Raw genomic sequence first — 16,124 nt, 5'->3', positions numbered from 1 at the left:
TTTTTTTTTTTTTTTAAAGATTTTATTTATTTATTTGAGACAGAGAGAATGAGAGAGACAGAGAGCACATGAGAGGGGGGAGGGTCAGAGGGAGAAACAGGCTCCCTGCCGAGCAGGGAGCCCGATGCGGGACTCGATCCAGGGACTCCAGGACCATGACCTGAGCCGAAGGCAGTTGCTTAACCAACTGAGCCACCCAGGCGCCCGAGGTTTGAAGTTTTTAAAGGGATTTCAATACTTAGCAAATTATCCACATCATTATATAATGCATAAAGTAAGTGAATAAATTTGACCAGGCTCTGAATTTTTTTCAGGTTGACTTCCTAGCCCAGCAGCTAAACATGGATTACTACTATATTTACAACAGTGGTTTTTCAACCCTGGCTGCATTAGAACAATCTAGTAAGCTTAAAATTTTAAAACAGAAGCAAACACCAACAAAGAAACTATACTCAAGACCTACCCTAAACAAATTAAATCAGAATTTCCAGGAATGAGATTCAGCCATTGCGGTTTTATTATGTTTGCTTTGTTTTTTAACCATCCAAGTGATTCTAATATGTAGCTAGGGTTGAGAATCAGGAATCTAGAGCAGTGGTTTTCAAACTTTAGGCTACATCAGCATCACCTGAAGGTGATCAAAATGGATTGCTGGGTCTTGCCTATATCTATAGTTCCTGATTAGGTCTGGGGGGAAGCCTAAGAATTAGTAGGTTTCCAGGTGATACTATGCTGCTGGTTCAAGGACCACACTTTGAAAACCATTGATCTAGAGCCTGTTTTTCAAATTTTAATGTTTACAAATTATCTGAGACTATTAAAATAGTCTAATTCACTAGGTCTGGGGTGGAGTTTGAGATATGCATTTTTTTTAAAGATTTATTTATTTGGGGGGCACCTGGGTGGCTCAGTCAGTTAAGCGTCTGCCTTGGGCTCAGGTCATGATCCCAGGGTCCTGGGATTGAGCCCTGCATCCGGCTCCGTGCTCAGCAAAGAGCCTACTTCTCCCTCTCCCTCTGCCTGCCTGTCTGCCTACTTGTGATCTCTCTCTCTCTCTGTCAAATAAATAAATAAAATCTTAAAAAAAAGATTTGAGAGGGAGAGAGCGTGTGCATGCATGTGTCCAAGTGTACGTGCGGGGGAGGCCAGAGGGAGAGAGAGGGAGAGAAGCAGACTTCCCGCTGAGCGCAGAACCCCAACACAGGGCTCAATCCCATGACCCCGAGATCATGACCTTAGCTGAAATCAAGAGTTGGACGCTTAACCGACTGAGCCACCCAGGCACCTTGAGATCTGCATTTCTAATCAGCTCCCAGGTAATGCTGAAGCTCCTATGAGGCCCACACCTTTGAGTAGCAAGGAGCTAGAACTGACAGTGATGTGCCATCTATCACACAAACTAAAAGCTGCTGGAAAAATCCTGAAGAAGGCCAGTTTTGTATACTAATAAAGAAGTGACTCATTTTGACCTCCTGCTCATCCCTGTTCCAGCAATCACCTGGACATAATCTCCTGGAAAGTCTTGTGATTATAATGTAATTATTGTAAAACAGCTAGCATCTCCACTAAGGTGAAGCATTCCTCACTTTACTTGATATAGCTGATCACTTCCTTCTCTTGAAATACTCTTTTCATTTGACTTCCATGACCCCACACTCTTTGGTTTTCCTCCTGCCTCTCTGGTCACATTTTTTTTTTTTAATCAGTTCTTTTTCAAGTTATACATTTAAATGTTGGAGTGCCACAGGAATCCATTTTTTTAGATCTTTTCTCCATCTATACTTAATCCCTCAGTGATCTCATTCAGGTTCATGACTTTATTAAACATTACCTATATACTAATAACACCTAAATTTATAGCAGCCTAGACTGCTCCCCTGAATTATAGACACATGTTCAACTGCCTAATTTACAACTCAATTTGATTGCCTATTAGTATCTCATATGTAACACTTACAAAACAGAGCTCATGATCTTTCTTTTCTCCCAAAACAGAAAATTTGCCCTTCCCACAGTCTCTCCCAATTCAGTAATTAGAAATTTCATTCTTTCAGTTGTTTCAGCCAAAAACATGATTATCATTGACATTTGTTCTGCTGTCACAAGTTGTATCTGATCCATCAGCAAATCATATTGCCTCTATCTTTGAAATATATCTGACCCTTTCTCACTACTTGCACTGTTACCACTCTGGCCCAAGCCACCCATATCTCTTGACTAGATTATTGCAACAGTCTCCTAAATGGTCTTTCTTCTTCCATCCTGCCCCTCTCCCTCAGTCTGTTCTGAACCTCGGAGCCAGAGTGACCTTGTTAAACCATTAAGGCAAATATGTCACTAACTTGATTCAAGTGTTCCAATAACTTCTGGTCTCAAATGGGAAGGCTAAAATAAAATCCTCTCAGCCCAGGAAGTCCTATGCAATCTGCCCCACCACCATCACTTCAGCAGACTCATTTCTTACTAATATCACCCAAATTCACTACACTCCAGCCACACTAGCTTTCTTACTTTGCCTCACACACGAGGCATTCCACTTCAGGGCTTTTGCACATGATAGTTCCTTTGCTTGAAATGTCCTTCCTTTAAAATACCCACACAGCAGCACATTCCTTTATCTCCAAGTCTCTACTCAAGTGTTATACTTTACAGTGAGGCCTTCTTGACTACCCTATCTAAACTCTTCCCTGTAGTCTCTAGTCCCTACCTCACTTTCCGGTTTTTGTTTGTTTTTTTAGCCCTTATATACAATATACACAGTTGGCCCTTGAACACGGATCCACTTATATGCAGATTCTTTTTTCAATCAATATACTACAGGGCTGTATTTTCTCTTCCTTAGGATTTTTAAATATATTTTTTAAAGATTTTATTTATCTGAGAGAGAGAGACAGACAGATGTGGGGACCAATCCCAGGATTCTGAGATCATGACCCGAGCCAAAGGCAGACACAACCAACTGAGCCATCCAGGCTCCCCTTCCTTAGGATTTTCTTAAAAATCTTTTCTCTTAGCTTACTTTATTGTAAGAATATAGTATAAAATACATACGACATACAAAATATGCATTAAGCAACTGTTTATGGTATTGCTAAGGCTTCTGGTCAATAGTAGGCTATTGGTAGTTAATTTTTGAGGGAGTTAAGTTACATGCAGGTTTTCAACTGCATGGGGGGAGTCAGTGCCCCAACCCCTGCATTGTTCAAAAGTCCATCCCGACCTTTGAACAATGAGTCACTTCTTTATATATATAAACACCATATATTATATACTACACAAACTATATATGTATATAACATATATGTATATAGTATATATATAGTATATATACTATATAAAAAATATATATACACCAGATAATATATTTCTTGTTTATCCTGTATCTTCCCCCAGTAGATATAAACTCCATGAGGGTAGAGAATTTCATCTCTTTGGTTCACTGCTGTATCTCTAATGCTAAGAATAGCCCCTGGTAAATAATAGGTACTCAATAAATATTTGCTGACAGAATAAGAAATACACATTTCCATGCTAAGATGTGTCCCAAATGCCACTGAAGAAAGTGTTTTAAGAAGGTGAGAGTGACCAACTGTGGCAAATGATGATGATAAATCAAAAAAGATGAGAACAGAGAGTTGATCAATGGATATGGCAACGTGGAGATCATTGGTGACCTTGACAAGGGCTGCTATGGTGAAACAAAGACTGAAGGGACAGAAACAGAAAGGACTAAATGGGAGAAAAAGAACTGAAGGGGCACCTGGGTGGCCCAGTCAGTTGAGCTTCTGATTCTTGGTTTCAGCTTGGGTCGTGGTCTTGGAAACGTGAGACTGAACCCTGAATTGAGCTCTGCACTCAGCGCGGAGTCTGCTTGAGATTCTCTCTCCCTCTCCCTCCATCCCTCCCACTCTCTCTCTCTCTAAAATGGATAAATCCTTAAAAAAAAAAAAAACTGAAGAGAGTGAGTATAAATAACTCTTCCAAATATTCTCTCTTAACATGAGACCACTGCATATGATGCTATACCTTCCCAGGATGCTATACTTTCGCTCATTTCTTTTGATGACATTTCCTCCTGTTTTCCTTAAAGACAGTTAAAGTACTATATTCACTAAGAAACATCATTTTGAATGTTACGTCCCCATGTACATACCAGATTACAGGTATACCAGTGCTATCCCTAGTACACATAGTATCCTAAGTAATTCTTTACTGGACTGATTGTGTCTTTAAACTCAGAATATCTTCAGGCAGGATCCTTACACAAAGTTAATGCTCAATAAATACAGGTATCTCCCGTTTTTTTGAAAGTTCACGTTACGCCACCTGCTTCACAAAAGGCCTACATTAGAACCTGTTTTCACTAACTGAAAGGAATCAGAGAAGGAATTTAGCTTTTACAAAAAAAGGCGAAAAGCAAAAATAGCGTTTGTTTTACTACTGCAAGCTGTTACAGAGCATATACCCCAAGCAGGGAGAGTGGCCCCAGCAAAACTCCTTGCTTGGATCTACATTCAGCGTCCCAGCATCAAGCCATCATAGCTTTGAACTGTGTCTGTGAGCATGTGTGCTTTATATCTCAATTTAGTTTGTGCATCCATTAGCAAGATGTGTCCTAAGGTATCAGAAAAGCTAAGAGAAGTTATTTTGGGGGTCTAGGAATGCACAAAAATTTTTCCATATAAATTAATGGTAATTGCTTCTTTGCTTTATACCACTGTGGCTTAAAAAAGTTTCATGGGAACATGCTACTTTCAGATAGTGAGGAAACCTGTATTTCTTTGAGGTGTGAAAAGGCCTTGAACAGTAAGTTCTTAATGGTTCTAAGAATTTATTATTCTATGTTTTCCTTCATTTATATCCAAAATGTTTTGTTAGTTCCCTGCATATTCAATTAGACCTTATAAAACAATAGTAATTATAATGCAAATCTAAAAATTTAACTTTTCCCTTAATAAAGATACATTTTACATTTATGACAACTTGAATTATTCCAGATAATTCCTTCCTTTCCCTGAAAACATCTTTTAATTTTATCCCTTAAACTATGCAGTATTTATAAAATAACAATAAATATTTTGATATCCAAACACATAAGAATACAATACAATAAGAATATAGAATACAATCATTATATAGTTTGTGAAAGTTAAGCTCACCAAATTCTAGTAACTTAAACATAGGGACATTTTACTAAATCTGTATATATTCTAATATATTTGGAAGTACTGCTTCTAGATATTACACAGTGCTTAAGAAAATTATGGTATTAGGTTTCAAGGGAGGGTTTATATCCATTTCTCAAACTGCTTATGTTAAAAATTCTAAGCATGCATGTTTTGGGATACAGACTGGCAGTGAGCTTCCCAAACAATCATCTGGGACACTTCAAAAAAAAAAAAAAAAGATTTCTGGACTCCAACCCTAGAGGAATCTTAGTTCACCTGAGGAAAAGTCTAGAAAATTGGCAAAAAACACTTTAAATGATTCTGATGATCAGCCAGGTATAGGAAATATTGCCCATATATCTGAAAACATAAGTAGACAACAAGTAGATTTGTAGTAATTCCTTCCAGACCTTAAAAAGTTGCACCTTGAACCCATATAAACACAAAAAAATATTAATCCACCATAAATCAACAGACATTCTGAATTGCTTTTCCAACTACAATTTGACTTGTATTATTCAATTCCTATACCATAAATAGAGCTGTTAAAAACCACTTTTACTAGATTACAGTGAAGCTTGATCAGTTTTTTGTTTTCTTCTTTCCTTTTTCCCCACCGAATCCATCAGAGTCCACTGCTTGGCCACCGCTGGGGAGGGAAAGCCATGAGGTCAGGCTTCTCCTCACTGACCAGGTTCTTACTGGTCAGTTGATTAGCTTTCTTTCTCAAGAACACCACCTACCACAATTGAAGAAAAGAGCTACTATACTTTTCATTTTGTCTAAAGAAAAAAAAGTCCCATCCAGAAGGAATGAATAATTATCATCATTCTAACCTGCAACCATATAATATGGTATGCTCCCCAAAGTATCTCAGATGCATTCTGTAATTTAGGCTAAACACTAATTTGTGAGATACTTTCACTATGTTTAGAAAAAAAGGGGAAGGGTCCTGGGTGGCTCAGTTGGTTAGGATAAGTGTCTGACTCTTGATCTCAGCTCAGGTCTTGATCTCAGGGTCCCGGGATGGAGCCCCCCCCTCGGGTTCCCTGTTCAGCAGGGAGTCTGCCTGTCCCTCTCTCTCTGCCCTTCCCCTACTCATGCATGCGAGTGCTCTCTCTCTCAAAACAAACAAACAAACAAAACACAAAAACACTTCAATTCTATACCTAGAAAATACAGAAACAATGGGCACAGGCCGTTCAATATGGAGGTTCACTTGCATAAGAAAACCAGAATCAAGTACCAAAATGCACCAAGCTAACAATAGTCCATCAGTGGTCTTCACTGGTGATAAATAATTTGAAAATGGCCAATAATATTCACCACTTCAAGAACGAACTTGACAAAAAAGTGTTGGGAAGTAACTAGAAAAATAAATTTTAGGGGTGCCTGGGTGGCTCAGTTGGTCAAGTGTCTGACTCTTGATCTCAGCTCAGGTCTTGATCTCAGGGTTTTGAGTTCAAGCCCAATGCTGGCCTCCATACTGGGCGTGGAGCTTACTTTAAAAAAAGAAAAAAGAAAAAACAAAACCTGAAGTTATTGCATCCTTTGGGAAGACAATTGGGAAAAGTTTCAAAATATAGACCACGCTATAGATGTGCATCTTGTGCTAAAACTAGTAGCCTAGAATTTTACAATTTTATAATTTAAACCTGTAACAAACACTTAACAGCTGGAGAATTTTATCAATAACTTGAAACACACACACACAAAAAAAGAAAGAAAAATTGACCCCAAGATTCCTGTATTATTCCTGACAGTGAAATGAATTTCTACATGATTCTGTAGTATTGAAATAAATATAACTAAAGGATAAATTACTAGAGAAGTATATACAGATACATGGCAAAAAGAAGACAACTACAAGCAACACAGATAAAATGGTAAGACAAGTCAGGTGGCACCACTATGGCCATACGAGATGTAATAAGATAGGAGAACTGTAAGCAAATGACAGTCTTTACAATCAATATAGCACCTACATTTTCAAAACCTAAGGACAACAATCTGCTCATTCTGGAATAATCTTAGCTCCAGACTAAGTCATATTTGACCAATAAATTCTACGTAAGTTTCAACCAAATATGGAACAAAACATGAAAAAACAGTATTGACTTTTTATTACTAAAGCTAACATTACAGCAACATTGTTTTCCAGCACGTATCACATTTATGAGTATTACATTTTTAGTTGTGACATAATTGCAAAGTTACTAGAATAGTTTCTATACTTACATTTCAAACACTACATTGAAAAAAACTGAAAGGTTTGAAAATTTGATTTCACAAACAAGAATGATTTGTGTCATTACTGTTTGAATTAAAATTTCCAGAGCTCTTTCACTGATTTTTAAGTTATAATCTCAGTACTGTATTCAATACATGCCACCAATTTCAAGACGCTACATGATTCAGATTTCACTACCCCATTGCAATTTTTGGGGAAGCCTTTTTGTTATAAATTATTTCAAGGATGAATCATTTGCATAAAATCATAAGCATGTATCCAATTACAGCAAAAATTAGAGTAGTTTGTCATTTTGAGATATATGTAAGGGCTGTGCAACTCTATATACCAAAAAAAGACAAATGCATTACCGTCCTTACAGTTTACTAAAACACAATTATAAAAATTCAAGCAGTGTGACATATAGCTTTAATTGCTGCTGGAAGAATAAACAAAACATAATTTAACCCATCAAATAAATCATATCTAGTTTCAGAAAGCCTTAGTACTACACTGCTCTCAACTACCAAGGAGCAAAAACAATAGAGGTGCACCGTGAGAAGACTTCAAAATCCTTCACATGTACCCCACCTACTGAATTCAACCCAACAGACAGTATCTGGAAGAGGGCTTCAGTCAAGGCTGCTTCAACTAAGTAAAACTACCCTCCCCTGTGGGGAGACCTAACTTCAGGAAAAGAAGAGAGAAACTGTAAACGACTGGGGTGAAAAAGACAAAGAACTGGGGTAAATTCTACTCCTGGGGTGAATAACAACCAACGAACAAAAACACCACTTCATTCCCTATTCCATAATTTCAATTTTTGCTCTCTCCTTATCTTTAGTCCATCTTGCTCTACCTTTAGGTCTCCTTTTCCCTTTTAAAGATCACAGTTTGGTACAGAGACACCACAAACTAGAACAACTTTGTTATTTACAGAATGTAAGTACCAGAGCATCTTGCCTACAAGATATCAAACAAAGATATTGGACTTGAAATGCCCAATTAAATCCTGTGAAACATAAATAAAGGAGTAAAACTGAGCAACCAAGTCAAATCATGGGATCTCTTTTAAAAACCTAGAAGCAGCACACAAACACAAAATTCTCAAAATGTTTTTAAATATATCCTCCTGTCAAGGACAAAAATGTTGTGCTTGAAGCATAATCAATGGCCTAGAATCATTTCTGCAGCTTTTAACTTTGTCAAAAAAGTTCCGCTGAGACACTGATTGGAAATTAAATTTCAAATATACCGCTCACTAAAATGTAAACAAGCACTCACCATTTTAACACCCAAAGAATACTTAAAATGGGGAAAAAGGTGATTTAAGTAAAAAGCACAAAACTGAACTTATTTAGGAGTCCTTTAGAGAAAACGAGGATTGGAAATCAATGGAATCATTTTCAGCTGCTGCTTCAAATGAACCCCTACCAAAGTGCCCTTAGGCGTGCAAATTTTTAATTTCCAATGAATCACCTGAAGGCTGCCGGGGTTTCTTTTCTATCTGCTGATAACAGTAGGCAGGGAAACCTGAACTCCTTATTATGGCCACGAGGTGAGTGCCCTCCAGGATGCCACCTGCGCGCGCATCCCAGGTCCTATGTTTTAGAGCGTACAGCTTGCGGTGCTTTTATCCGTTTCCTATTAGGTAAAGGATTTCCCCCTTGGCTCTTTAAGAACTCGTTTAATAAGAAATCTCTGGCGGGATTTAAAGGAATAAACTGCTTATCAAAATAAGCTTTTTTGCAGTTTTCATAAATTTGAAGGAGGGAGAAGGGCACAAAGCCATAAAACCGAATGCCCAGGTGTCACCGCACCGACCCGAGGGAGAGACTCCAGAACACGGAGATGGGGAAAGGCGTTTGTCGGCTGTCACCAGGTCCGGGACAAAACACTGGCGGGTTTCTGTCTGGGGCGATGCTCCCTGCAGGAGCCGGTCACGGCAGGCGCCCAGAACGACGCGCAAGTGCCAACTCCGCGAGCGGTTCGCAGCGCTGACGGCCGCCCCCGCCCCCCGTACCTGATGATGTCGTCGCTGTGTCCCCGGTAGAACTTCTGCCGGTGCTCCCGCGGGCTGTACACCACGCCGACGCCCGCCACGAAGTACACGATCTCCTTGGCCGCCGTGTAGTAGAGGTTGTTGCGGCACTGGTGACCCCGGTAGCCGTACACCCACTCGAGCCGCAGGTGGCAGTTCGGGGCGCTCCGGGCCGCCATGTCGGGGCGCCCACCCCGCCGCTCCGGCTCGGGCCCGCGGCGGCGGCAGGCGGCCGCGGCCCGGCGAAGAAAGCCCTGCCGCTGGCGGCCGGGACTTCCCGCCTGCCGCGTCCTCTAAGCCGCGCCGGGCAGGTGCATGTCGCTTCTTCTGGCCGCCGCCGCCTTAGCCCACGGGCGGGAGGAGAACCCTCGCCTCGCGGAACATGCTGAGGGCCGCGGGCGCCGCCGGCCGTCAAGTGGGGTGCCGCGCGCCCTGCGCCCGCCTCGGCTCGTCTCCGCGGCCCGCAGCGCCCAGGCTGTGAGCCGAGCCGAGCGAGGTCCCGCCCCCCGCCTCCACTCTTCAGCCGCCGCCCGCGCAGCCGGCTCCCCGCGCGGGTCACCCGCGGCGTTCGCGCCCGGCCGCGACCTCGTCCCTCAGCCCGGCGGGCCCGCGCCGCGCGCCCCCGAGCCGAGAAAAGCGGCGGCGCGGCCTCGCGCGGCCCCGCCCCCAGCCGCCGTCGCCGCCGACACCGCCCGCGCCCGTTTCGCCCCGCCCTTGCCAGCGGGGGACCGTGAGGGCGGCTGGAGCAGCGGGCGAGCACCGTCGGCCCGCAGCGATTGGGTCCCTACCCCCTCACCCTTACCCCGGCCGGGCCGGGTGTCGCCTGCCGGTCTCAGGCGCTGAGCCCCTCACTGAGCCCCTCAGACCCCTGGCGGACCCTCGGCGATCCCCCGCCTCCTGCTGCTGGGAAACGGGGAAGCGCCACTGTCTGGAAAGGCCCCTGCCCGACCAGGGCTACGTCTGTGCCTGGGAGAATTAACACCAGGATGCTAATCTCATTTTTTTCCTGGTACTTCCTGTGTGTGTGTTTTTCTTGCTGCTTCATACTGCTCACTATACCAGACGTTGGGGAGAAAACCCGACTTTCTAAGTGTAGGTTTTCTTCTTTGTGCAGGTGACCTTAAAGCAGACAGTAGGATGTAGATCATAAAATGACACTCTAGGTCCGGTTTCTTTTTTTTTTTTTTTTTTTTTTTTTTTTTTTAAAGATTTTATTCATTTATTTGAGACAGAGAGAATGAGAGAGAGAGAGCACATGAGAGGGGGGAGGGTCAGAGGGAGAAGCAGACTCCCCGCCGAGCAGGGAGCCCGATGCGGGACTCGATCCAGGGACTCCAGGATCATGACCTGAGCCGAAGGCAGTCGCCTAACCAACTGAGCCACCCAGGCGCCCCTCTAGGTCCGGTTTCTTAATAAATAGCTATGGTACCTGAATTTATTTTTTTAAATTACTATTTCGAATACCAATAAACTGTTGATATTTCTTGCATTGTAGTAATGGTGAAGTAAGATGGCTTGAGTATTGTGATCCTGGAGAATGTTCCAGAAACAAAATTACTGGGAGCAATGAATTCCTCACTATGTCAGTTCAGCTCCTACTCCGTTTTCTAAGCCCTCTTTCTCACAGGATTATGCAAAGATTTACCAATACCTGTAAAAGTAATTAGAAATCTATATTTTAATTTTTATTTTTTTATGTAGGCTCCATGCCCAGCATGGAGTACAATGCGGGGCCTGAACTCAGGCCCCTAGGTCAGGATCTGAGCTGAGCTAAGAGACATTCAATGGACTGAGCCACCCGCGTGCCCCTGAAATCTATACTTTTAAAGGTTTTAAGTGCAGGATGATAGCCACAAGCAAATACTAACCCATAAAATACTGAGAACTCCATGTCTAAAAAATCGGTTTTGGTTTCCCTGGAAAATACCCAAACTTGGAAATCTGACAAAAACTAGAATAAACTTGTATCCTTTCAAGAAATGTGTCTGCACAAAAGTGTGCTTTCTATAGGATACCCATACTTAGGAATGGATGTTACCCAGTCTCTATTTCCTCAAAGATGTAAATTACCAACTTGAGTCCAGAGGATAGCTTTCTACCTTTTGATTGTGACTTCCAGTCTACAGGAAGGGAAGGGTCATCTCAAAGCAAGGAATTTACATAAATGTCATGAAAAGTAAACTCCAAAGGTGCAAGCAGATTTGGTGAACTCCACCAGAAAGGCTGGAAGTAAAAATCAAATCCACTGTACTTCCCAGTATGTGATCATCTAAACAGGGTAGTGAGGAACTATGATGCAAGAAAAACTGCGTGTAAGGACTTCATATAGTTTCTAAGCTTTCAGATGTCCTCAAGCTTATTATTTTTGCTATTTCCAGAGTGATTAGCTGTAAAACTTTTGTATTGAAAAGGGCCCTTGTCCTAATTTCCAGGAGCAGCCAAGAATTAGAAGGGGGTGGTGAGCAAGACTGGGGGAAACGTGCCCCACTCCACAGCTTGTCTTTGACTAGGGATAACAACAATCTCAGGAGAAAAGAGGGGTTCAGATTGAGCACTTGCTGAAGAAAAAAGAGAACCCAGACCTGAGAAGTGGCTCTAAGCCATAAAAAGGTTCTCTGGACAAAGGCACATACAATTTCTCTTTGAGGCCTGTATTTGTTTTTTTGTCTTTTTCTTAAGAATATGTTTGCTAAATCACTCTAGTGAGTTCCCTGAAAACCCCTGGTGAGAAAAAGAAAAACTTATTATTTAAATTTAAGCCATGAACTTAGAAAAGATGAAATATTTTGTTGCCATATATTTGTGGTACATTAATCCCTAGTTACATGTAATTTTTTATGATGTAGGATGGTGAGGAATAAGAAATACTCTTTTCCGTTTCAGATTTTTCAGTACAATGTCTTATGAATCCCATGATACATATTTAAATACTCATATTAATAAGAGATTTAAATAATTTATTTTTCCATTATCATATTTTCTGTTACAATTTTTAATGACCCAAGGGTGAGTGTGAAGCAAAAACATGCTTAATTAAAGCATCCTCAACTGACAACTAAAGACCAAAAGAGACAGCTGAGACAGCTGGCTGAAAAATGAAGCATTCATGAATGCTACCAGAGAGAAAAATAAACCTGATTAGTCCTTCCCCCTACAATTTTATTTTTATTTTTTTAAAGATTTTTATTTATTTATTTATTGAGATAGAGAATGATAGAGAGAGGGCATGAGAGGGAGGAGGGTCAGAGGGAGAAGCAGACTCCCTGCTGGGCAGGGACTCCATCCTGGGACTCCAGGATCATGACCTGAGCCAAAGGCAGTCGCTTAACCAACTGAGCCACCCAGGCGCCCCCCTACAATTTTATATAATCTATTACTAACATCATATCAGAGAGTTTAATCAAACTTTTATTACTAGATGAGATTGCACCATCAGTAACCTTTGAAAATAGTGCAAATAAGGATGCAGGAGAAAGACCCCCCAAATTCTATACATCAACAGGTGGACATTTGTGAGACATTTTAAATAAAAGCTCTAATACCCTTTGGTAATCTATATCATGAAACTCAAGTTCCTAGTATGGATTTTTATATTCCAGACATCTGAAATATTTCTAAAATTCGACTAAATAACATTATTTGCTGGCCACTGATTTTGGTTAGCCTCAGGTCTGCAAAAGAAATATAAGGCAAAGTATATAAAAGATAAAAGCCAAACTCATGATAATAATTCTAGCTAGCTAATTCAGCCAATTTATAAATTGTAGTGGTATTTTAACAAGCTGTCTGTAAATACATTTCTTTAACTATACCTTTAATTAACCTGTTTTATATGCAGAGCCTAACACAGTGCCTGGCACTACAGAAGGTATTCCATACACACTTGTTGGCCACTAAATATAAAAGAGAATACATGTGTAGTCACAGTAGGATTCCTTTTAGTTTTATCTTTTTTTTTTTTAAGAGAGAGAGCATGAGGGAGGGGGGTGCGGGGGTGCGAGGACCAGAGGGAAAGGGAGAGAGAACTTAAGCAGGCTCCATGCTCAGCATGGAGCCCCATCCTGGACTCTATCCCACGACCCTGAGATCACAACCTGAGCTGAAATCAAGAGTCGGTTGCTCAACCACCGACTGAGGCACCTGGGCACCCCCTCTTAGTTTTTTCTTAAATAGTTGAAACTTTTGAAAAATGGAACATTTTTCTGATCCCCCATACTGTATTAGTCAGGACTTCTTTGGTTGTACATGACAGAAACCCATTCAAAATGGCTTAAGATAAAAAGGGAATTTTAATGCCACATAGGATTGAAACCTAGAACTGGCATCCTAGGACTCAAGTGAGGTTTTCAGAACCAGGTCATCAGTTCTATTTTCCTTTGGGTTGACTCCATTGGCAGACAAGAAAACTAGCTGCCAACATCTTCAATTCTACATCATATTCCCTTGGCAAATCCCTACGGAAAGAGCTTGGTTTTTGTTTGTTTGTTTGTTTATTTTTGTCTCAGCAGTTCCATTGGAAACTCCTAGACTTCAGCCCCATTGGCTCTGATTGTCTGAGTTTAGATATGAACCCACCCTTGGATCCATAGGGTAGTGCCAGGTGACTAAAACCCAGGAAGGGAGAGTGGGAAAGAGGTGATGCTCCCAAGGAAAACTGAAGTGGTATTACCAGAATAAGAAGGAATGGAAGCCAGCAGTGTCTACCCAGTGACTTGGATGCTTTAGTACTACCCAACCTCCTTTTACATAACTGAATACACATGCAATCTAAGCTTTTGAAAAATAACAGGTGTTTGCTAAATAAATGCAGCTTTAAGACAAAACTTCTAACCAGATTGCCACCCAAATACCCTCCTCTGAAAAAAAATTCTAAAGCTAGCCCCAGATGCCAGGCACACCAAAGCAACAGATGCTGTCCATCAGTAACCATATTTTCAAGTACCTGTTAGATTTCACCTAAAGCCTCTAAAAACTGGTATATGATTTAAGTAAAAGAAGTCTCAAACCAAGTTGTCGTCCACACTTCTACATACCTCACCATTTTCTTTTTCCATATTAACAGCATCAGTATTCCTCCATGTAGGCAGGTTGGAAAGCTAGGCAGTTGTCTTTGGTTCTTTGCTGTTTCCCACCTTCCATATCCAGTTACCAACTCTGTTTGACTCCATTTTAGAAATATTCCTAAACTCCATCCCCATCTCTACATCCACACCTTCTCAATATCCATTGCCATGGCTTAGTTCAAATTCTAATGATCCAGTCCCTAGATTCTGCAGCCCGAGTTATCTATAAAAATCACGGATGCCTCTCCCATTTCAAGAAATTTTTCTAGAAGCAGTTTAGCCATCTTGCGCCTTGAAAGTTCTTATCTGAATAGCCAGGGGAATTTTGAAAAAGAAAACCAAAGGTGGGGGCATCACAATGCCCGACTTCAAGCTGTATTACAAAGCTGTGATCATCAAGACAGTATGATACTGGCACAAAAACAGACATCCTAGAGGAGAACACAGGCAGTAACCTCTTCAACCTCAGCCGCAGCAACTTCTTGAAAGACACGACTCTAAAGGCAAGGAAAACAAAAGCAAAAATGAACTATCGGGAGTTCATCAAGATAAAAAGCTTCTGCATGGCAAAGGATACAGTCAACAAAACTAAAAGGCAGCTTACGGAATGGTAGAAGATATTTGCAAATGACATAACAGATAAAGGGCTGGTATCCAAGATCTATAAAGCACTTCTCAAACTCAACACCCCCAAAACAAAAAAATCCAGTCAAGAAATGAGCAGAAGACATGAACAGACATTTCTCCAAAGAAGACATATAAATGGCCAACAGACACATGAAAAAATGTTCCACATCACTAGCCATCAGGGAAATACAAATCAAAACCTTAATGAGATAACACCTTACACCAGTTAGAATGGCAAAAATTAACAAGATAGGAAACAACAATTGTTGGTGAGGATGTGGAGAAAGGGGAACCCTCTTACACTGTTGGTGGGAATGCAAACTGGTACAGCCACTCTGGAAAACAGTATGGAGGTTCCTCAAGACGTTAAAAATAGAGCTACCCTACGACCCAGCAATTGCATTACTGGGTAGTTATCCCTAAGATTACAGATGTAGTAAAAAGAAGGGGCATATGCACCCCAGTGTTCATAGCAGCAATGTCCACAATAGCCAAACTATGGAAGGAGCCAAGATGTCCATCAACAAATGAATGATTAGAGAAGATGTGGTTCATATATACAATGGAATATTACTCAGCCATCAGAAAGGATGAATACCTACCATTTGCATCAACATGGATAGAACTGGAGGGTATTATGCTAAGTGAAATAAGTCAATCAGAGAAAGACAATTATCATATGGTTTCACTCATATGTGGAATATAAGAACTAGTGCAGAGGACCATAGGGGAAGGGAGGGAAAACTGAATGGGAAGAAATCAGAGAGGGAGACAGACCATGAGAGACTCTGGACTCCAGAAAACAAACAGAGTTACAGAAGGGAGGGAGGTGGGGGGATGGGGTAACTGGGTGATGGACATTAAGAAGGGCACATGATCTGATGACCACTGGGTGTTATACGCAACTAATGAATCGTTGAACACTACATCAAAAACTAATGATGTACTATATGTAGGCTAATTAAATTTTAAAAAAAGGAAATGATCTTATCCTT

At 41.2% G+C, this 16,124-nt stretch overlaps 1 protein-coding gene across 2 annotated transcripts in view; it reads right to left on the bottom strand.

Moving 5' to 3' along the window:
- Window positions 1-10,021, bottom strand: part of EML5 (EMAP like 5) — a 159,060-nt gene extending 149,039 nt beyond the window's left edge. For both annotated transcript variants that reach the window (XM_081830082.1, XM_081830084.1), the window contains exon 1: window positions 9,422-10,021. In XM_081830082.1, coding sequence (XP_081686208.1) covers window positions 9,422-9,618 — 197 coding nt within the window. In that variant the 5' untranslated portion in view covers window positions 9,619-10,021. The remainder of the gene's footprint in view (window positions 1-9,421) is intronic.
- Between the last annotated feature and the right edge of the window lie 6,103 nt (window positions 10,022-16,124).

The sequence above is a fragment of the Leptonychotes weddellii genome, chromosome 9 (genome assembly GCF_054177405.1).
Source record: "Leptonychotes weddellii isolate Sample4059 chromosome 9, ASM5417740v2, whole genome shotgun sequence".
NCBI classification, from domain to species: Eukaryota; Metazoa; Chordata; class Mammalia; order Carnivora; family Phocidae; genus Leptonychotes; species Leptonychotes weddellii.
This window is presented reverse-complemented; position numbering and strand designations above follow the sequence as displayed.